The following is a 22,308-nucleotide window of genomic DNA, read 5'->3' as shown; positions in this document are numbered from 1 at the left end:
AGGACGCGCGCACCCGGGCTCGGCTCGACCACGCGGGCCAGCAGGGCAGGCTACGGGCGGCGCGCGGACGACGGGCGCGCAGGCACGGTCGGGCGCGTAGCCGCGGCGGGGGCGCGCGGGGGCGGGCCGGCCGGGGAAAGGGGTGGGGGAGGGCGGCGCCGGCAGGTTGGCGGCGGCCGCTATTTGAGCGCTGGTCCGGGACCGGGCGCTCAGAGCGCTTCGAGCTAGCGCGGCGGAGAGATCTCGGCGCGCAGCCCGCAGAGGCGCTGCGGTTCGGGCAGCCCCGGAGGCCACGCGCGAAGAAGGCAGAGGAGGAGGAGAGGCCGACTGCCACCCGCCCGCGCCCCCCCACCCGCCGCCGCCTCCCCCTCCGCCGCCGCCCCCCCCCTCCCCGCGGCGCCGCATCTTGAATGGAAACATGGCGGTGCCGGCTCGGACCTGCGGCGCCTCTCGGCCCGGCCCGGCTCGGACCGCGTTCCCCTGGCACGGCCGCGGCCCTCGACCTGGTCCCGGCGCCGGGCGCCCGGTGGCCCGGCCCCCGCGCCCGCTGTCGCTGCTACTGCCGCCGCTGCTGCTGCTACCGCTGCTCGCCGCCCCCGGCGCCTCTGCCTACAGCTTCCCTCAGCAGCACACGTAAGTGGCCTCTGCCGGCCGCGGGACCCTGGCCGAGCTCAGCGCCCCCCTCCGCCCCCCGCCCGCGCCGGTCCCTCTCAGAGCCCCGCGTCGGAGCGGCGGCGCTGGGTCTCGCTGCCCTCTGCGCCCGGGGGCAGCGGCCCCAAGCCCAGAGGGCGGGCAGCCGGGGTCCCGCAGCTTCTGGCTGCGTCGCGAAACTTCCCCGAGGTGCCCCTTCTCCCCCCACCCCCCAAACTGGGCAGAGCAAGATCTCCAAGCCTCCTGTTGGAGTGGGGGTCCGAGCTTGCCGGCTGATTCCCTTGCCACTGTCCAGATGAGAGGGGAACTTGGGGTTGGGTGAAGGGGCGGCTCCGCGTCTGCCCTGTAGTTCCTCCTGGGTAACAAGCTGGCGTTTTAGAGCTAGAGGTGGGGGGCACCTCCACACCTGTCTTCACTGTCCTTTTCCTTTGAGGGGGAGGGCTGGTTGCAGAGGATGCGAGCACCTTCCTGTTTGGCCAGTGCCACAGAGGGGGTCAGTGTCCCCTGTTCTTGCCCCGCCCCCACCACACCTGGAGGAAGGGTCCCCTGGAAAGCACAATTGGGAGGTGAAGGTGCCGGAGTGGGGGTGAATGGCAGAGAGGACCCCTGCCTGCCCCTGTTGCTGCTGATGCCAACAAGGGCATCTCCCGGCCCTGCCAGCTTCTGCTGGTTCTCTGTGGTCCTTCTGAGCTTTCTCTCCCTCCCCAAGAGCCCCAAAACTCAGGAATCCTCCTCCAATTGAGCTTGGCCAGATGTGTCTGGGGCTGGGAATAGGTATTCAGTGCCTGTGGCCTTTAGGACAGCAGCTGTTTCTATGGGCACCATGACCCAGCCTTATGTCAGTGCCCAGACATCCTTTGGCTTTGGGGCACCGTGACCACCTTGCTGTCTGTTATCTGTCTCCGGGTCTGAGGAGCCACCTGTCTTTATACTCCTGCACCAGTGGCCGTACTGGGGTTTTGGGAAATGAGTAGTTTGGCTGCTAGTGGTCAAGGGGAAGGGTCTGGCTTTTGGAAAGGGGAAAGGCTGGCTCTGCGTCATTAGACCAGTTACGCCCAAGGGTAGGAGCCCCTGGTTCTGCCTTAAAACCTGCCAACTCCAGCTTGTAGGTTCTCCCAGATGAGGGAAAAACAAACTCTCACTGCCTGAGTCTCTCTCCGTCTCATCATCTCTCGCCTCAAACAGCCTGGCTGTGCTCAGGCGGGTGATCAGTAGGCAAATTACAGGTGCCACACGGACGTGTCCTCTGTCAACCGTCTGGATTTTTCATGTGTCTATGTGGGGTGTGTGCAGGGAGAATAGAATCATATGGAAGTTTAGGGCTTGTGGGTGCATTATTGTCTTTCATTTGCTGTGATGAAAGTGGACTGAAGTCATGATGTTTTAAAAAGAGCAAAAGCATTATTTTGTTGTTGTTGTTCTTTTTTCCTCAAAGCCAAGAAACAGTCTTTTTCCCCCTAGCCATTTGGTAGCTCCTTGAGTGAAGGTTTCAGTAGATGTTTCTTTTCACCTCTTCCCACCTCACTCCTTCTCCTTGCAACCTGCAGTGGATCAGATGGCTGCTGGGCCTGCATTGTGCATTTGTGAGACCCTGACCAGAGTGGACACCTGTCCCTCTGTCCCCAGCCAGAAGACCTGCTGAGGCAGGTGTGATGGTAGCAGCACATTTTCAGCTGGACGCTCTTCTCTTGTCAATATAGTTGGAGCTAATTTGAGGATTTGGGACATGTCGTGCAATTTGTAATTAGGGAATGAGAGTGGGGGTGAGGTGAGGGCTGTGCAGCTCTGAGGGTCCAGGGGGAGGTGACTAATGGTGCGACGGCACGCAGGGCTGGCGGTGACAGCCAGCGCCCTTCAGCTGCCCTGGTCCTGCAGATACCAATGCCCACTGATCCTTGGAGAGAGGAAGGGGAGGGAATTGAGTGAGGGTCCCCCCCCCCCCCCCGGCATGGCCATGCCTAGTTCGAGTTGAGACTTTTGTTGAGCTGACATGAAAGGCTCAGGCTGCTGCCCTGGGGCTGCTCAGAGGCTGGTGGCCTTCTTAAATTCTCCTGGGTTAGCGTGGCCGGGCTAGGATGGGACTTTGATACAGGTGGCTTTCTGAACTGAGAACTGGGACCCTCAGCTCACAGTACTAGGGTGATGACCCCTCAATGGAGAGGGCCCTTGACAGGAAAGTCATTTCCTCATTAGCGTCTGGCAGTGTGACAAGGCCCAGCTTTGCAAGCTGCTGCTTTTTAAGCGAGTGTGGGTTTGGGGTCCGGTGGCTGTTATTTCTGTAATCGCTCTGGCAGCGTGGCTTTCTGCCCACCAGGCAAAGCAGACCAAGGCTGCTGCTGGATGGGGGAGGGCAGGGGAGTTACCACTGAAAGGACAGGGCTTTGGTTTAGGGGCTGGATCTCTCACCCCACCTGGGCCCAGATCTGGTCTTCAAACAAGAAGGAGGCCATGTGTGCGTCAGCACATGTGTGTGCATGCGTGTGTCAGGTGAGATGGGGGAAATGGGAGTCGGAGCACACATTCTCCTTCTTACCTGCTTCCTCCTGTTTCCTGTTTGCTGCTGGCTGAGGGGCAGCCGTCGCTGTTTTGCCTCTCCTTGTGTCTTTTCCTTTCCCAATCCTGTCCATCTTCTCCCTTGTCCCCTGCCTCCTCCTTCAGTCTCTCATCTTTTCTCCCACCTCCCCCCACTTCCTTGCCTATCCCTCTCATCTCTCTGTGCCCACTGTGCCCTGCTCACCTCTTTTTTCATCTCTATTGGACCTCTGTCCCCTGTTCGCTGGCATCCCTGGGTTTCTCTGTCCCCTGCTCCCCAGGGTCCTGGCTGAGCCGCCCAGCTGGCTGCATTCTCTTAGCTCCACTCTGCCCCAGTAACGGTACTGGCCAGCACCTCCCTTCCTCTGGGAGTGGGTGGGTGAGTAGGGAGCAGAAAGGAGCCTGAGCGGTCTGGGCCCCCCAGCAGATTAATGACAGCCAGAGTACATGCTCCTTTTCCTGAGTGCCCACGACAGGGCATGCGTCAGTCTAGCTACGGTTAATGGTGGGTGACGTGTTGTCTGTCTGGGCCTCTGAGCCCGCATCTTCACTATTAGAGGGAGGCAACATCACACATCTGGGTCCCCCATCTACCCAACAACCTGCCAGCAGCTTTTGCAGGAGGGAGGAGGGGTCGAGGCTTCACAGCCCTCTGCCACTGGCTGACATCCCTCCTAGTGTTGACGTCTGAAGAGGGGGACCCTTGACTGCTGTCCCTGCCAGGACACACCTTTATTGGTCCAACTCTGTCAGGCTAGGCCTTGAGAAGGGAGTATGACATTTGAAGACGAGCCCCCTCATAGTGTGCAGGTGAATCTCCCTCTGGATTCTCAGTCACACTAGTGTCTCCAAGGAGAGTCTGACTCACAGATGGAGTGAGCACTTCTGCCCTCAGTGCCTCCTTTTCCCCTCTGCTTGTGTAGGGTGGACCCTGCCAACTCCCAGGAGGAGGTAATCTGTGGACATGATGGGTGTCGGGTGTAGACCCTGCAGGCTCAAGCTTTGGTCTCCAGAGCTGACCCTCTCCATTGGAATGACCTTGCCTCTGTTTCCCCAACTAAGATAGTAGAAGCTGCTTTGGAGGCTGTTGGTGAGAATTAATGGAAGAGGGTGTTAGCCTCTGGTGGGCATGGAGGGTTCTGTGGGTGGGAACCATAGCAACTATTGATAACATTAACATCAGACCCTGATGCTACAGCCTGATGAGCCCCCACCCACCAATCTTTTCATACTGCTCCCATGGGCAGAGTGCCTTCCTATCTCTCTGCTCCACTTATGCAGTCCCCTCATCACTGCATGCTTTTCTCAGGAGGTTAGATCCTTCCTTCAGGGTCTCTTATCCACACCTTCTGGACTTCTCTGGGTTGTGCCACTAGCTCAGGCCATATCCATCCACATGGAGTACCAACTCTGTGAGGACAGGCACTGAGCCACCTCCCTCCTTCATTCCCTGCAGCCCAACTTGACTGTGGTGGGGGTTGTCACCAGGCTAATGGCCTCCCCTCACTGAGCTCAGGACAGGCCCCTTAACCACATTACTGCCTTAACCTCAGGATCTGTGGTCATGCCCATCCCACAGATGGGGAGACTGAGACTCAGAAATATGAAGGGACCTTCCCAAAGCCCCACAACTGCTAGGGGAAGGGCAGGGAGAGGACTAATCTGTCAGACACTTAGCTGTCCTGACAGGGGCTGGGCACATTTGGGCAGTGGGCCCTGGAAGTTGGAGGTGGGGACCCAAAACCTGGGTCTCTGAAAGAAAATGAAGAGGCCTAAGACATGTGAGTTACACCTAGGCTTCCAGCTATAACCTTTCCTACTCTGTCCCTCTGTCTTTTTTTCTGGGTCTCCCTAAGGGGGCCTTCCTTGGTCCGCGGCTGCCCTGCCAGCCCGGTGCTCCATGCTCATGGCCCCTGTTCCCACCTCCACCCTCTCTCACATGTACACAGGAGATCATGGAGCACCCAGCCCAGGATTTTCTCTTCTCTGAGGCTTCAAGTCCTGGGCCAGGCCTGCCTGGCATGGAGGCATGGGCAAAGAGGGACTTCATCTCGAGATTCTGAGGTGCCATGCCCCCTGCAGATTCCAGTATGATTCCAGAGAGAAAGGTCGTGGGATGGGGCTGGTTAATGGAAACCTGAGGTTGAGTCCTCTAGTCCTGCAGCAGTTGTTTCAGGCCTGAGGGGACTTCAGAGGACTCGGACCTTATAGATGCTTGGGTTGTCATGCTTTGTGGACAGGTGGGGCCTGGGTTGCTAGGGAACCAGGGTTCTTCTTTCTAGGAAACCATTCAATGGGCAGCTGGAGGTTTGGGTGTCAAAGAAGGCAGGCATGTGGCATGCACCCTGGAGGGTAGTGCTGTCTGTGGGTGGGGGGTGGGCTCTTTCCTTCCAGTTCCATCCTCGTGGGCGTCCAGATTTGAGATCTGCCTTGGAAACTAGTGACCTGTGTCTTTAAGTGAGGGCTCAGGGTCTCAGGCCTGGGGAGGGAGACCAGGGCTGAGGATGCTCTAAAGGTGAGGGTGGTGGGTTTTCCCACTGCTGGCTTCATCCCTCCAGCCAACTGGGGCGCTTCTCTTCGTGTCAGGTTGGTTTTTTTTTTTTTTTTTTGTGCCTACTGTCTAAACAAGAAGCTACAGAATCAATATTCGTATTCCCAGAGGGAGGTGTATGTGTGTTTTTTGGGGTTTTTTTCCTTTCCCTTTCTCTCTTGTCCTGTGTAACCCAAAGAGCCTCTTGAGCTGCCTGTGGCTAAGAGGGGGGAGTTGGTGGTGCAGGTGACCATGGGGATTGAGATGTCCCTGGGGGGCTTGCAAGGGGCTCAAGGATGCTGTCATTTAGGTCCACATAGTCTAACCCTGACCTTCTGCAGGCAGGACCTGGGGCAGTGTTCAGTCAAGCCCTGCCCTGCCACCGTGGGACACAGGCCATTGGTTTGGTATCCCCAGCCCTGGTCCTGCTCATGGACCACCTCACCTGGGCCCCCTCCTTCTGGGGCTAGTCCAGCCTGCTGGGCCCCTGACCACCACTGATGCTGGTGATTGAGTCTGTGGGGGATCTGGCCTTACAGAGCAGGAAACACTGTCTAGTTGGTATTACATGGGGGGAAATCTTCACATGGGAACCTGAGCATCCTCACCTTGGGTTGTCCTGGCCCTAGGGTCCTCTGTCAAAGGCAGTCCCAACCCAGTCCTCTCATGGTGGTGACTTTGGACAAGCCTCTCTTCCCCCTGGGCCTCAGTTTCCTCTCTAGTGTGGCCCTTCTGACTCTGACATTATAGTCCCCTAAGAAGACAGAACCACGGTCTTCCTGCTCCTCTCCACACTCTGCTTTAGCCGCAGGGGGAGGCCTGACCCCAGCCCAGCTGGGCCCCATCTCCCCCAGTGTGAGGAGTCTGCACCTCCGGTACTGGCCTCTGGCCGCACCTTGGGTGTCTCGAAGCTGCTTCTCAGACTGACCCACTTTGAGCTCTGATCAGCCTAATTGTTTAGCAGAGAGGGAGGGGCACAGGAAGACTTTCCTGCTGATTATTAACCATTTCTCCCTGCCTTGGAAATGACTCATTAAACAAAGGGGAAAGGAGTAGGTGAGAACGGAGAGAAGTCGTCCCTTCTGCTTCTTTTCCCTGTCCCCCTGGTTCCTACCTTGATGACTTCCTTCCCTGCTAGCCGAATCTTTCGGAATGAGTCCCTTCTTGACACATACTGAGACTCTGCCACACCTCTCACCAGCTGTGTGGCCTTGGGAACTTCCTTCGCCTCTCTGGGTCTTGGGACCTCATCTGTAAAACAGGGTTCCCGTGATGGTGCTGCCTCATTGGATTAGGGTGTGAAACGTCTTGAGATATGGGCCTAGCCCCAGGGAATGCATGACAAGGACACGTGGATCTTGAATGGATCTATGAGGGTTTTCATTCCAGCTGGGCCTGTACACTGCATGCCAGGCACTTGTCCCATCACCCATACCACCTACTGCCCAGCCAGGCCCTACAGGTACCTGAAACTTGATTGTGGTTTCTGGGTCTTCCTTCCTGTGCTTCACCCTTGGCCTGTATGCACATGTCAGCTTGTGTGTGGAAGTGTCCATATGTTTGTGCTCTTTCATGTGTTTGTGTACATGTGTTGGGTATGTTCATGAGTGCGTGCTTGTGTGAGTGTTCATTTGTATACAAAGACGTGTGCTTGTGTGGGTGTGTGTGAGTATGTATGCCCATGTATGCTTGCATGTTGTTTGCTGGTATATATGCAGGTTGTGTGTGCATGCATGCTCAGTACGTATACACAGGTGTTGCTGTCTGTGCATATGAATGCAAAAGTGGGTGTGTGCATATGTGTGCATGGGAATATTCTTGGTTTATCTCTGCACCCAGAATGCGCTCCCTGTGCCCACCTTCTGCACCTGCCTTTGAGGTTAATGCCAGGGCTCGTCTGGGCAAATGCTGGCAGTGGGAAATAAAGCCGTCTGGTTGTTAGGACCAGTGTTTTGCAAACTTTTATGTTAGGAACAGCCTGAGTTAAGGCTGAGCTGGGAAGTTTGATCATCTACCAACTGGCTTGATGACAGTCTGCAAAGGAAACACACAAAGGCTTAGTCCTTGTAATTTAAATTTTTGCAAATCGAATGGTATTTAGATGCACTGGAGGACTTGGGACCCAGAAAAGCTTGGTAAGTCCTTTGTGAAATGAAGCATCTTTGCAAACAACCCTTCCCATGTGGATAATCCCGGAAGGTGGCGGAGAGGTCGGGGCTTAGGCAGAGTTGAAACCCTTGCTGTGTGACCTTGGCCTGGCATTTTTCCCTCTTGGAGTGTTGCTTCTCACTTGCACACTGAAGGAAGGAGACTGACAAAATTTGAAGCACCTGCTGTAGGTTTGGGGTTCTTGCTCCTAGCAAGACATTTGTGCAGTCAGCTGCAGGCATGATTTGGGTACAAAAGCTTCGGCACGATGATGCCTGCATGTTCCTCTGGGACACCTCCAGCAAAGCTTTTCCTTTCAAGGATGAATTTTTGCCTACTGGGTCCTCATGAACAAGGCTGTCTCGGTGCCCTGTGCTGGGTGCTGGCCCTTGGGCTGTATGGGCCCTGATCTTATGGGTTCTGATGTCCGAGAGAACTGTAAGTCTTGCTTTCCTGGCATTCTCAGGACCGATGTGTTGTCAGTGCTGGGATGGCCAAGCATCCATGGCTTCTTGGGAGGGGGCTTCTGCAAACAGCAGAAGTGTCTGTGAAGGGCTTGGGTGCATAGAGGGCCAGTGAAAGTCCCTGTAGGGTCAGGAAGCCTGGGTGCGACCATCCCCTTGGGCAATAATGGGCCGTGCCTGGGTCCTTGATTTGGAAAGGACATATCCCAGTCATACAAGCCTCTGGGGACCCAGATACGTCCATCGTACAGACAGGGAAATTGATGTCTGAGTGGCAGAAAGGAGCCTTGGGGCCCCACATTTATGCCGGCTACACGTACTCTGCAGTTAGGGCCCAGTCTCCCCCAAGTGCTCAATACAGGCTGCTTGAAGGGTGCTCCCCATTCAACAGTCCTTGCTCTGTGATGTATAGCTGCTTCTCTGAAATAAAAACATTATTGACATGAGATGTGGAGCAATTTGAGGCCTCCTTTGGCAAACCCCGCAGAACAAGGTACCTGTGGTGCAGCACCCCCGCTCCTGGTGTTTTCCTGCGGCAGACCTCGATGCCCTTGTGCCGTTTTAGAGTCAGCGAGGCTTTCAGGGTGCCACTGGAAAGGACAGCTTTGTCTCCAGGTGGGCATGAATGGGCCCGAGTGTTCCTGAGATGAGAAGAGGCCCCTGCTCTGCTATGAGTTTCCAGCCTGACGTGGCATTTTATCCCTGATCATTTCCCTCCGCAGTCCATGTTCTCCTCCTGCTGGTGCCGCCTGAAATGCTGCATTTGAAGCCTTAAAGGTCAGGCCTGGTGCTGCCACCAGTTCTAACAAACAACAAAACAACCCACCTCAGCCCTGCCCCCAACTTCATTTATTAGAAAGGAGAAATGAGCTGGTGGAACAGGCCTCTGTGTTGAGGGCTCTCACAGGCGGACGTTCCTCCTTTCTCCCTGTGAGCTGAGGCTGGGGTGGGCGTGGTGAGAACCCAGAGTTTTTCCTGCCTTTCCTGGACCTGCCAGGCCTGCTGCAGTGTCTCCCATTGAGGGTTAGCTATGACCTTGCACCCCAGAAGCCTGCCATGGGCAGAGCCCCACTTCTCACCTAGTATTCAAGGGCCTGCCTGAGCTGATTCTGGTCTCTGGCCACTATCTCTGTGTGACTAGACTCCAGTCAGGCCAAGCCACTTGTAGGTCCTAGTAGGACCTCTGGCCTCTCCACCTTCTGGCTGTGTCTCTCTACCAGGCTTGCCTACTGAGCCTGAGTACTGGGCTAAGGAGCCTTCCAGACCAGTGCTTTCCTCTGGCTCCCTACCCTGTGTGGGCCTCTCCTACCACCCTATGCCTCCTCCCAAGCTCTATGCCCAGTTTTTAGGGGCCTTCTAGAAGAAGGCATTGATCTGAATGCTAACTCTCAAAATCTGAGTCAAAGAGTATACCTGAGTACAAGGAAAAGAGGTTGCTTCTGTGTATACCTTGGCAACCCTGGCCTGATGATTTTTTCATCATGCTAGACCGTCCAACAGGGAGCCCAGAGGTGGATATGTATAGGCTGTCATTGAGGACTAAGTCCTCACTTGCACATTGTCTGGCTGGCCTTACTTTTGGTGTGGTTGTCTGTGTTTGGTTGTCTTCCCTCATGGCAACAAGATGGCTGCCACAGCTCCAGGCATCACATATACCAGACATTAGGAATAAAAGAGGAGCTGTTTCCTTTGGGTTCCTCTTAAAGCTAGGAAGCCTCACCCAGAAACACCTAGTCAACTTCCCCCTGACACTTCATTGGCCAGCACTGGGTCATGTGTCCACTCTAAACCAATCACCAGCAGTCAAGAGGATGCACTGTGATTGGCTTGGGCTAATCAGGATTTACCCTTGAGCTAAGGATGGGGTCACCTTGGGGTTTGAGGTGGGAGAGATTCTTGCAGGCTTGGGTTTTGTTAGCAAGAAGACGGGGAGTGATGAAAATGGGGAGGAAGGATCTGCTTCAGGGTCAGACAAGAGGCCTGACAAGAGGAAGAGGGTGGGAGGGAAAGGACAGAGAGGAAACATTTGTAAAGAAAGTAATTTTAACCACATCATCAATCACTGCGAGCTGGGCCGTGGGTGCTGTATTTCACGATGCTATCCTATGAGATCAGTCCGTTTTTATTCCCATTTCATAGGCAAGAAAAATTGAGGTTCAGCAGGGCTAAGTGATGTTAAAATCACACAGCTAGTGAGTGGTTGAGGCAGGATTCACACCCCAGTGCTCGGGTATGAACCCTCAGCCCCTGCCTCACATAGCCCTTCTTCAGCCCACCTCCTCCAGGCGGCCTCCTGACCACAGGACCCTCAGGGTGCCCCACACTCCTGCGCTTTTCCATCACACCTGTCCGTCTGCCCTTCTTGTTCCAATTTCCTCCTACCCACCCTAGCCCTGGCCCCTGCCCAATTTACGGTGGGAATCTGGGCAAACCACCTGCCCTCCTCCTCCCAGCCTCAGTGTCTTCATCATTCCCAGGACCCTACAGAGTGATGAGTCCTTCTGTAGCTGATGATGCTTCCCTGCCACCCATCTGCATAGCTGTCATCTCTGTCCTGCCCTGTAAGCTGGTGCTATGGAGACCACGGCCACAGGGGCTGCTTCTTATGGGCACGGTGGTGGGCATAGGAGGGGATCCCTGCCCTCAGGACTGAGTACCCACCCAGGCAGCAGCCAGCTCCTTCCAGGGGGGCTTAACAAGCACATAGTATGCACTAAGTGTGGAGTAAGCAGGGGAGAGGTTGGGTGGGTTGCAAGGGCCTTGCCAGCCCCAAACAGGCCCTACCTATGGTCTGGCTGACCTCTGCCCGTCCCTTTGTGCCTGACTGGGAGTCATTGTTCCATGAAACCTCCCCTGACTTCCCCGTGTGGGTCAGGGGCTTCCTAGGCTGCCTGAAGGCTCCCCCATTACTGTCCTGCAGTAGACCTGCTGCCTCCCCTTTCGAGCTGTATAGGCATGGCCACCTGTACTTGGCTGGAGCTCCAGGCTAGCATACACCAAGTGCTTAAAAATGTTTGCCGAACAGAAACTCAGCGCAGGTGTCTACAGGCCAAGCTGATTATGTCTCTGGAAGCTGGAGCAGCTTTTACATGGTCTGGGATGGTCCCACATGGGCCTGGCTTTACTCGTGCCACAGGGCAAAGGCCACCCCACACACCCCCCTGTGGCTCTCTTACAATGTTGCCCCAGCCCAGGGGCTGCCTCCAAGGGCTACCTGAGAGAGAGAGGTGAAGGTGGGGTCCAGGGCCCCAGGGCACTGTTATTTAATTGGGTGGGCAGGGCCTGGGCATCAGCATTTTCCAGAGCCACCAGGTGAGGTAGAAAGCCAAGGCCATAGGGGATAGGAAGGTAAAACACAGGACCCCTCCTCCCACCCTGCTCTCCAGCAAGGAGAACTGAGGCTGCCAGGGAAGGAGGGTGCAGGCCAGCATACTGGTTCTGGGGAGTCTCCTGGCTGTGGTACCTGTTGGGGGCCAACTGGTCGTAGATGCCTGTGCATGTGGCCAGGGGCCAGTCTGCAGCCTATTCCATGGAGATCACCAGGGCCCCTCAACTGGCTGCCCTGCTCCTTCCTGACTGCCCCTCTACGTTGACCCATGGCTCCAAGGCCTGCCTACATTTCAGGACCCACCTCCTGATGGCCCCTTCCCCACCTGAGCCCCCTCCCTACATGTTGACTATGTGCCAGGGTTGCTCTGGAGGAGCTCATCGTCTTTGAGGGAGATCATCAGTGAGGAAGAAATGGAAGTGAGGCCGAACAAATAATAACCACACATGGCTGGTGCTCCAGGCAGCATCCAGGGGGTGATGGGACGCAGCCCCTGGTGGACGGGGGGAGGTGGGATGGAGCTCATACTCCAGATGGAGTTCTAACAGACTCTCTCAGGGTCTCCAGCCATTCCTAAGGCCCTGGGCCTCCTTGTTCAGGGCTGTGGAGGCCCCGGGGAGAACACCAGGACCCACCTTCCTCTGAGGGTAAGCCACTAATGGGAAGACAAGGACAAGGGCAGCAGTGGGGAGAGGGAGAGGCTTACACACACCAATCCAGCCCCCGTTCCCGAAGCTCTAGACAGGCCCCATCCATCCCTCTCTTGCTGATATGCTCCCTGGGGCCACTGCTCCCCTCACAGTGCCTCCTAGCACCAGGATGCCTTGGGCTGCCCACAGCCCATGACTGGGGCCCTGCCTGCCTGGTGCCCTGCAGTGTCAAGTTCCCTGGCACAGAGAGGCTGGGGAGGGGTGGCAGGGAACAATCCCAGAGGCCATTAAGCCGGGTGATTTACATGGTCCCCAAGCCAGTGCTGGGTGAAATACATTTCACAGGTGATTTCCAGACTGGTGGCGTATGGAGGAGGCTATTATTCTAAAATGGAGAAGGATGGGGATATCACGGGGCCGTCTACAGGGACCTGGAGCCATGGACTTTGTTAGCCTCACCGTGTCTGCCTGCTGCCAGCTAGAAAGCCTGGTCCAGGGGAGGGGGGTTAAGGAGGGGAGGAACTAGGGTCATAAAGAGAGCCCTATATGTAACCATGAGTCATTTTGTGCCTCGGTTTTCTAATCTTTAAAATGGGGTCATATCTCTTTATTTTGTGGTTGTAAGTTTAGAGCATTATTTTTTGAGCTCCTGCTGTGTGCCAGACGCCATATGCAGGAGATGATATTTTATGTCTGTGTCAAAAAATACCGAGAAAATGGTGAGTGCTTTGCACCGTGGGGCAGCAGCAGGAGGGTCTTACTACTGGAGCCCCCACCTAGCTGGGGCGAATAATAATCCCATCCTCAACCTCTAATGTTTATTGAGTTGAGGCTCAGTGCTGTCTGCCTCCCCTGGCACAAGTTACAAAGTCCACGGCAGCATGGGGATGCCCGGACTAGGAGGCTCTGTACCATGGCTCAGATGTGATGGGCACCAGTTAGTGTCTGTGGAGTGAGTGGAATGAATGGATTCAGTTTCCAAGAGCTAAGCAGCTCCCTTGTCCCCTGCTCAGAGAGCCCACCTTCCCTGGGAATGCCCAGATTCACGTAGCCCCGGGGCCTCTTCTCCCGACATGGAGAGGGTAAAGGCCATGTGTTGGTTAAGTGCCTCTCCCAACAAGGCAAGAAGTCGGTAACCTTGTGTTACATAAAATTTACGAAGTGGGTGACAGCCACTCTGAGCCTTGTTTTTCTCACCTGAACAGTGGGGAGAGGCAGCTCATCCTCTTGCCTTTCTCACAGACTGGCCTTGGGGATGTGTGAGTTGGTCTCGTAAACAGGTCAAATGCCAGGGCAAGGGTGGCCCAAGAGTCGGTGTAAGGGGGATGCAAAGGCCTGGAGTGGGCTCTCCTTGGGTTTCAAGCATGGCTGTGGGTCAGCCCATGGGTTTAACCATACAGGCTGTGCCCCCAAAAATTCTGGTACAGCCTGAGGCTTCCACTCAGTTCATCATCTTCTAGTCAGTGCCTCCCCGGCTGTGGGCACATTTGTTCTTTCCACAGACACTCACCACAGCCTGCTGTTCGTTCATCCTCTCCATGCTTTGTGGCAGGCACTGACTGGGGACAGGCAGACCACGGTGCAGGGAGGTGATATACACAGGGGACATGCTATGTTGGAAGGTGACAAATGCCATGGAGAAGAGACAGGATGAATTTAGGGGAGGGTGTAATGAAGGGGGTAGGTCAGAGTGGGGCCTCACCAAAACATCTGAGCAAAATCTGGAAGGAGAAGTGGGTGGGAACCAAGGGGTATCTGAGAGAAGAGTGTCCCAAGCAGAGGCACAGCCAGCACAAAGGCCCTGAGATGGGTTGTGGTTAGAGCAGGAGAAGGGGAGAGTGGAAGGAGAGGTAAGAGGGCCGTGGAGGCCAGGGTAGGCAGGGCCATTAAATTAGCATGACTTTGAGGTGGACACCACCGGAGAGGTGTGAACAGAGGAGCACCGGGGTGGTGTCCATGGTAGTGGTGAAATCTGCCAATGGTCTGGATGTAAGAAAGGGAAAGGGGTCCTAGGTCACCTCAGGAAGTTTGGCCTGAGCAGCTGGAAGGACAGAGTTGTCGCCAGGTGAGCTGTAGGAGGCTGCAGAAGAGTCAGTCCAAGAGACCGTCAGGTATTGGACATATTGAGTTTGAGATGCAGACAAGGGCATCCAAGTGGAGGTGCCTCAGAGCAGGATGTGAGCCTCTGGAGCTGAACTGTGCCTGCCCAGGCTGGGTGCCAAGGACTGAACAGAGAACCCTGCTCTTTGAACCCCTAGTTTAGCATCCACTGCCTGCACCCGCTCTCCTCATCTCCCCATTGTCGGGAGCTCACCACCCTTCACCATCCATCACATGGAGGTGCTCACCGTGTCCTTGAGGATGGAATGCTGCAGGCCTCAGTGTGAGAGCAGCCTGCTTTGGTCCCCGTGGTTGGTCTCTGGGTATTCACAGGGCATCACCGTGTGCAGAGCTCACTGCTGAGCCTTGCACGTGCTGTACCCTCTGTCTGGACTGCCCTCCAATTCTGCAGTTCCACCTTTACCTGGCCAGACCCCTTTACCTTGCTGTGCATCCTGCTCCCCCAAGGCTCGCTGGACTCCTCCTCCCTCTACTTATTGAGTCCAGATCAGATCGGATGTCTGCTCTGGTTGAATTCCAAGCTCCCAACGGCAGGTCCGCATCTGCCCTGCTCACTGCTGTGTCCCTTCTCAGTCCTAGCCTGGAATGTGGCTCAGTAGCTGTATAAATGAATGAATAGATGGATGGATGGATGGATGGATGGATGGGGAGTGAGGGAGATAGTAGGGAGTTTGTGGAAGGTTGGAAACACCTCAGGTGTGGTCTGAGATAAGCCCTGCCAGGTTTGGCCAACCTGCCTCTCACTGAGTCAGCCCTGAGGACAGCAGAGGCTCTTGACCTAGCTACCAACCTGGGGCTCCTCAGAAGGAGATGAGCCCACTGGGGTGGCACCTGAAGGCCCCTCCTCGCTGCAGCTTGAAGAGGGGATTTGCACTGCTAAAGGATTCACTACAGAGCATGGAGAGTAACCAGCCCACTGCATGTCAAGGCAGGTTGAGCACTTACATTCAATTTACATGCAGCTTGGCTCCCACTGAAGCCTGGCACTCACTAGTGAGAAGCAAATCCCAGAGGAAGTGGGCATCTCCCCATCCCTGGTCTGGGCCCCTTCGTGGGAAAGATTTGAGGGAGCTTGGGCTCTGCACTGCTGAGACAACATTCCTACAGCAGGATAGCTCTGGTGGGGTGTAAGGAAGGAGTTTCTGATCGCACCCGGCTTTGGCTAACTTGGGGAGACAGTGAGGGCCCTGATTTGAAGTGGACCCCTTCTCAAAGGTGGAAAAGGTCATAAATGAGGGGCGGCCCTTACTGCACCCTATTTCCTAAGTCTTGGCCATTGACGTCCACTTTGTGATTAAGAAGGCCTAACTGCCTAGGGGCCAGGGCTCTGGAATCACCTCTGCTGGGTTCAAATTCTGGTTGAGCACAGACTGGCTGTGAGGCCTTGGGTGTATTGCTTCAGTCCCTAGGCCTCAGTCTTTATCCATATTCAGTAGGCCTGAATCAGTCAGCACACAGCTGAGGGTGCCATATGACTCCAGGGGCTCAACCCCAGAGCACCCAGGCCACAGCAGGTGCTCTGCATCACTGATTCCTTCCCTTGGTGCTCTGCTACTTGCTGAAGTTGGAGACCCTTTCCCTGTCCTGTGCTCCAGCCTCTTTCCCACAACAGAGGGAAGTGGGCAGAGCAGACACCAGTCTGGTGATAGGAGGATGCTCAGCAAAATGTGTCCCCAAACATTTCCAGAAGACTCTTTGCCATCCTGCAAGCTAAGCTCTGCAGGGAGCTTGGTGATGGAACCAAACTGCAGCCCTAACCTAAGGCAAGGGTCAGTAAAATAGAAAGAGGACTGTGGGTTTGAGAAGGGATGGAGAGAAACCCAGGAAGACTTTCTGGTAGAGGTGACTTGGCCAGGTAGATGGGGGCCAAGGCTAGAGAACAAAGCTGGCACTGATGGGTTGAGTTCTTTTCTGATCTTTGCTCCAGCTCTCCTCTGCACTTGAGTGTCCTCTGGGGCCCTGCCAGCTTCCACAGAGGGGTCTCTACCCTAAAGAGGAACAAAGGACCCTGAAGGGGGTTTCTGTCCTCCTCAAGACAAGAGGTCGTATCGAAGATGCACACAGAGGATGATTATTTGTGGCTTAGCAAGGATTTGACTCATCCTGGGGGTGGGGAGGATGTCTAGAAGGGGAGATGGGAGTGTGTGAATCACTGAATCTGACTGGAGTGGTTGGTGACACGTGGACAGGGCCTCTTACCACCTCCAATCAGGCTTCAGCTACTGGTACAGGGCAAGAACAGGTAGCTGGAGCTCCTGGGTTCTTCCCTGACTCTCCTGGTGACCTCCACAGGTGCCTCAACTCTACTGTGCACCTCCTGAGGCCAGGCTTGGGCACGGCTCCCCCATCACAGCACTTAGCTGGGCACTCAGGGACTGTGTCAATATATCTACCTCTACTTCCCAAGAGCCAGCCTCACTGAACCTGTTTACCTGTTTGTTAAATGGGCCTGGGCAGGGGTGATGTTCATGTTATGCCTGACTACATGGGGAACATGGGAAGAGAAGAAGGCACTGCAGAGCCCAAAATGCCCTCGATCTATGTTAGTGACTGGGGCAGGTGGCTCTGGGCCTGTGGAGCAGACAGTGGATCCTGGGCAGAGTGACTATCCATACTCTGTATCCCTGGCCTGGACCCTTTGCTCTGCTCTGGGGAGGTCTTAGCTAATCCATGAGCTCCTCTTGCTCGTTACTCAGTCCTAGCTCTAGATTGCTGGGAAATTCACAGACAGTGACACATGGGTGTTGGTATCTGGAAGACCCATGGACCTTGGCCCCCAAGGGAGTGGAGATAGATGACTCTTAGCTGCCACTGCAGTTTGAAAATCACCAACTCCATCAGTCCACAGATAGGAAACCGAGGCACACAGAGGGGAGTGGATGAGTCTACACAAAGCCTGTGGACTCTGGCCCAGGGAACCAGAATCCCAGTGTGCAGGAGATGGCACAATGGGGCAGGGTGGGTGGAGGTGCTGGGCTGTCCGAGATGGGGGCAGGGTGACAGGGTTAGGGTGGAGAATAGCCCAGGTCTAGGCCATTCCTTCCCCACACTTTCTTCTTGCTTCCTGGAAGAAGTGACTGCTCCAGCACTTGGCCCTTCTGGAAGAGCCATGAATTATGCAGGGAAGCCACAGGCCTGGGCAGGCCCATCATAAATGAGCTTTAATAATTCATACGGAGAGGAGCTGGAGAAAGGAAGGGCCTCCTGGGCTGTCCCTGGGGCAGCCACTGCAGTTTCAGCCTCTCCACAGGCTACCACTGCACACCTCACCGGCCTGCTTCCGTGACTAGTGCATGCGGGCTGGGGCAGGATGGAGGGGAGGTTGGCCCCCTCTGGTGAGGTGTGTTTGCTCACCCAAAGGCCTGTTCCTCCAGGGTGGAGAGCAAGAGACTTCTCCCTCAAGGCTCACAGCCCAGGGCAGAAACGGACAGTGAACAAGGGAGAGGAAGTCTGACAGAATTCTAGTGAAAAGAATAGTCCCAGGAGGAGATGTGAGATCAGTTGTTGCTGGGGTTGAGGGTGTGCAACTCAAAATGGGAGGCAAGGTGGACTTCACCAAAAGAAGGGAGGGGGGGCCCTAAGGATGTCTGAGGAGAGACTGATCCGGGCAGAGGGAACAGCGTGTGCAAAGACCTGTGCACGGAGTGCAGGAGTGTGTTCCAGCCATAGTGAGCAGGCCAGCATGGCCTGAGGAGCAAGGTCAAAGAGATCATTGAGAGCATGGCCTCTAGGTGGGCTTTGCCTTTCCTCTAGGGCCGTGGAGCTGCAGCCTGGTGTTGACAGAGGTGGGACGCTCTTCCAAGGGGATGCTCTGGCTGAGTGTGGAGGTGAACAGCCCTGGGGAGGTGGGTGCAAGGGCAGGAGCTGAAGACCTATGAACTGGCGACTGCACTTGTCCTGGAGAGAGACATGGCCACCCAAGTCAGGCTAGGGGCCTGAGAGGTGGGGGGCAGTGGGCAGATTGTGTAGGTGGAGCCAACAGGACTTGCTGAAAAATTGGAAGTGGATGTGAGAGAAAGCAGGTTCCAGGTCACCCTGAGGCTCTGGTCATGAACTGGGGAGCTGCTATCAGCTGAGCCAAGGGTGGCAGGGGTGGTGAGAGAAGGGAGGAGGGGATCCAGAAGGAGGTCAGGGTCTGGGTTTTGGACTCATTGAGTTGGAGAGGCCCGTTAGATATCCAAGTGGACATGCCATGCAGCAGCTGGGCATTTAAGACTTGCATCTGAGGAGATGTGTATATCATCCTGACTGGTGATCATTAGCTGTGTGACCTTGGGCACATGGCTCAATTGCTCTATGCCTCAGTTTTCCCCTCTGAGAACTGGGGATGATGATCTGACTGCCATGAAGATAATTAAGGCCGTGCAGTGAGGGCTCTGACCTCACTGATGCAGGCCCTAGGCAGGAAGGCCTCTATCAGACTCCTTGGGAAACAAATCTCCACCTGGCCTGTGGAGACCTCAGGCCACCCTTTCTTGGGCAGAGAGGGAAACTGAGATCTGGAGAGATCAAACCACAGAGCTGGGTGTGGACCACAGAGCAGGGCAGGGGCTGGAGGAGAGATGGCCCCGGCGCCCCTCCCCACACAGACCATCACCCTGGACAAGTCCTCCAACCTGGTTCTGGGCCTCAGTCCTCACCTCTCCCGCAGACCAACATTTTCCTTCCTGCCGCACACCTCCTTCATCTCCCAGGCTTCTGGTGCCTTCTAGCCCCTCTCCGAGTTCTGCAGGGGTGGCTGGGGCAGAATTTGTTCCTATGGAAGCTAGACCAGTCCCCCTAGGAGCTTCTCCCTACTGCTGGAAAACCCCAGACCAGGCCTGGTGAGGAGGGTCCTGCTGCGGGGCTGCTCAGGAGCCCTGTGGCTGTGGTGTGACAACACAGGTTTATATCCACCTTAGCTGCTTTAGTTCACTTTCTAGATGATTTACCTGAGGCCCAGACAGGTGAAAGGATGTTACCAAGGTCACACAGCCAACAATGGCAGACACAGAAGTCAGACTCAGGTGGGACCTCCATGCTCTCCTCCTAACCTCTGCTGGGAAACCTCCTTCCCCTTCTCAGCCTGCATGTCCCTGGCTTACCTCATCCATGCTGTCTTCCCTGACTGCTGGTGCCCTGTGGGCCCTCAATCTTGCACTGATGGCAGGGAGGGGGGCAGAGTGCTGTGACCATTTGCTGTGTGAGCCTGGGACACTCTCTATCCCTCTGTGGGCCAAGCGGACTGCCCGGCTCTCTCAGCCCTGGTGATGCAACTCCCTGGTTCCAGGCCTTCTCCTCCCATCAGCTCCTCCCCTCCCTGCATCAGGCTATTAGGAGTAAATACTGGGCTGGACCTGGTGCCCTAATTAAAGCAGATGACTGTTCACTGTTAGTCTGAGAGGGGAGGCACAGGCTTGCTGCCTCCCAGCCAAGAGCCGACTGGAAGGGAAAGCTTTTTCCCCAACAAAGGAAAGGAAGGGACAGCCCCATAATTAATAACCTCATTAAGGAGCAGTATTTGGGCAGGGTCCCAAGATACACATAGTCGAGGCCGATGGATTTGGACTAATTTTAGCTTTGGCAGCACCAGCCCCTCCTCAGCTCCAGGGGATCTCCAAGGATCCCTTGTGATAAGTGAGTTACCTTCATCCCTGTGTGCATGGAATGGGCAGGCAAGGGTGGGGATGGTACTCCTGGGAGCATCGTGTTGCTCACACTAGGAGTCCCTTTAGCTGAATCACAAACCTGCTGAAGATGAGCCTGTCCCTCTGAGTCCTATATCTCAGTTTACCTGCTTGTGAAGTGGTGGATGGTTAACTGAGGAGCCTTGTCCACCATGAATCAGCTGAGCTAGCATGCTCCCATCTCCCCCCCCCCGCCTCAGTTTCCCCTCTGTGGTTTGTGCAGTGCAGGGCCAGTACTGACTGCTCTCCACACCTTCAGGCACTCCGATCTCAGTGGTCTGAAGAGGCTTAGCCCAGTTGGCCTCTCAGGAATGAATGACCTTGGCTAGACTTGCCCTCTGTTCTTGGGAGGCTGTGATCAAATCAAGGTCAGGGGCTCTGCCCTAGACTTTGAGCCCCAAAAGATATTGAGGCCCAAGTGTCTTCTATTCTGAGCAGACAAGCAGGAAGGATGCTCTGAGCATGGATGGTCCTTTCCTTCCCAAGGAGTCTCCCCTGTGTCAGGGTCTCTGAGGCAGTTCAGGGGATGCTGCAACCCTCCTAGAGGCCCCAGTCTAAGGAGGAGGCACAGCCATCCTATGCTTAATGAACTGCAGATCTGAGGAAGGGAATTGGACTGAGAGGAGAGCAGCCCTGCTGTCCAGATGGGTCTGCGTTTGCATGAGTGTGTGGGGCAGGCATCATTGCTAACATCACTTCCGTGGGGTGGTGGTTTCTACTTGCCTGTATTTGGAGTCCTGGGAGGTGGACAACTGATGAGCTTTATCTCCATTTTCCAGATGGGATGACTGAGGCCTAAGAGGACACATCTAGTCCAAGGTCTCAGAAGAGCCAGGGCTGGATCTGGGCACTCATAGAAATAGAGAGGGTCATGCACTAAGTGGTCAGGGATGACTCCTCGAGGAAGATGGCTCTGGAGATGCCATGATCCTGGGGTACAGCCCTGAGCTTCCTGTTGTTTGCAGCTGGGCTGTGGCTGAGAGGAGGGGCTGGCCGTATCCCAAACCCTGCTTCAGCAGGGGCCACAACTGCTCTCTGAGCCTATCCAGGCTGGAAAGGGGAGTGTCCCCTTTCCCCACCCACCAGTAATCTTCCCCTGGGACAGGGTGAGCCTAACACAGGCCCTCTAGACCAACTCCCTTGGGCTCTTTTCGTGTCTGCATCTCTCCGTCTGTCTCTCCCGTACCACTGCCCCTTCCTGCCCTATTTTTCTTTCCCCTTCAGAGGACTGCGAAGGCGCCAAGGTGGGAAGAGGCAGGCCAGCTGAAATATAATCAGAATAATTAAGTAATACTTTATTTTAAATCATTGCTCCCCCCAGAGCTGAGAGAATAATCGGCCAGTCTCATGAGGGAAACAGGAGACCATGGGCCCCCACCATCGCCAAGTTTGGTTCACAGTGCCCTTGGCAGCAGGTGGCCTCCATTGTGCCTGCACCCCTGCACCCTCACCTGCCCAAGCCTGGTCCTGTCCTGCTGTCCATTCCTCCCACCTCACCTGTCATTCCACCCTCAGCATCCCCCTCCACGATGGCTGCCCTGCTTCAGCTGAGGAGAGGGCTATGGACTGCTCTTAGGCCCCCAGTTGAAAGGGATTTATCCTGGCAGACTGCCTGGCGGAGGCAGCCTGTAGCAGGGCTTTGATGACATAAAACAAAAACAAAAAAAACAAAAACAAAAACAAAAACAAAAACAAAAACTAAAACAAAACCCCGCCTCCTTGGAAATGGTGAAAAGGCCTGCAGAGGTAGCTAGGGGTCCAGAGACCCTTGCCCATACTAGGCCTTGGCCTCTCCTAGGCCTTCCCCTCTCTGCTCTTGAACAAAGCCCTCCCTCTTCCTTCTTGCCCCTCTACAGGGTCCAGCCGCCCACACCTACCCGTGCCCTCTGAGGGTGAACCTGCAGTGTCACCTGTCTCTGGTTTTTTGATTTGTTTAATTATAGATGAGTTTTCTGCATAATTTATTCCAAAAGCCTGGATTATACTGTACAATTAAATCACATTCTGATCAACAACTTCATGTATAAAATTAACAACTGGCAACAGCTTAAACTATGCTGCTGCATCTGCACACAGGCTCCCCCGCCCCCCTGCTTCCCACTCTGCCCTCCCTCCCCTCCTCCTTTCTTGTCTTCCCTACGTCCTCCTCCTGGCCCTGCCCCTCCCCATCTGGGGGAGCCTGTGCAGCTGGCCTCAGTGCTGTGTAGTTTGACCTGGG

At 55.4% G+C, this 22,308-nt stretch overlaps 1 protein-coding gene across 4 annotated transcripts in view; it reads left to right on the top strand.

The window, feature by feature from the left end:
- Positions 1 to 418: 418 nt before the first annotated feature.
- Positions 419 to 22,308, top strand: part of CACNA2D2 (calcium voltage-gated channel auxiliary subunit alpha2delta 2) — a 136,977-nt gene continuing 115,087 nt past the window's right edge. For all 4 annotated transcript variants that reach the window (XM_072941334.1, XM_072941332.1, XM_072941333.1 and 1 more), the window contains exon 1: positions 419 to 633. In XM_072941334.1, coding sequence (XP_072797435.1) covers positions 419 to 633 — 215 coding nt within the window. The remainder of the gene's footprint in view (positions 634 to 22,308) is intronic.

Source organism: Vicugna pacos, chromosome 17, assembly GCF_048564905.1.
Source record: "Vicugna pacos chromosome 17, VicPac4, whole genome shotgun sequence".
NCBI lineage: Eukaryota > Metazoa > Chordata > Mammalia > Artiodactyla > Camelidae > Vicugna > Vicugna pacos.
This window is presented reverse-complemented; position numbering and strand designations above follow the sequence as displayed.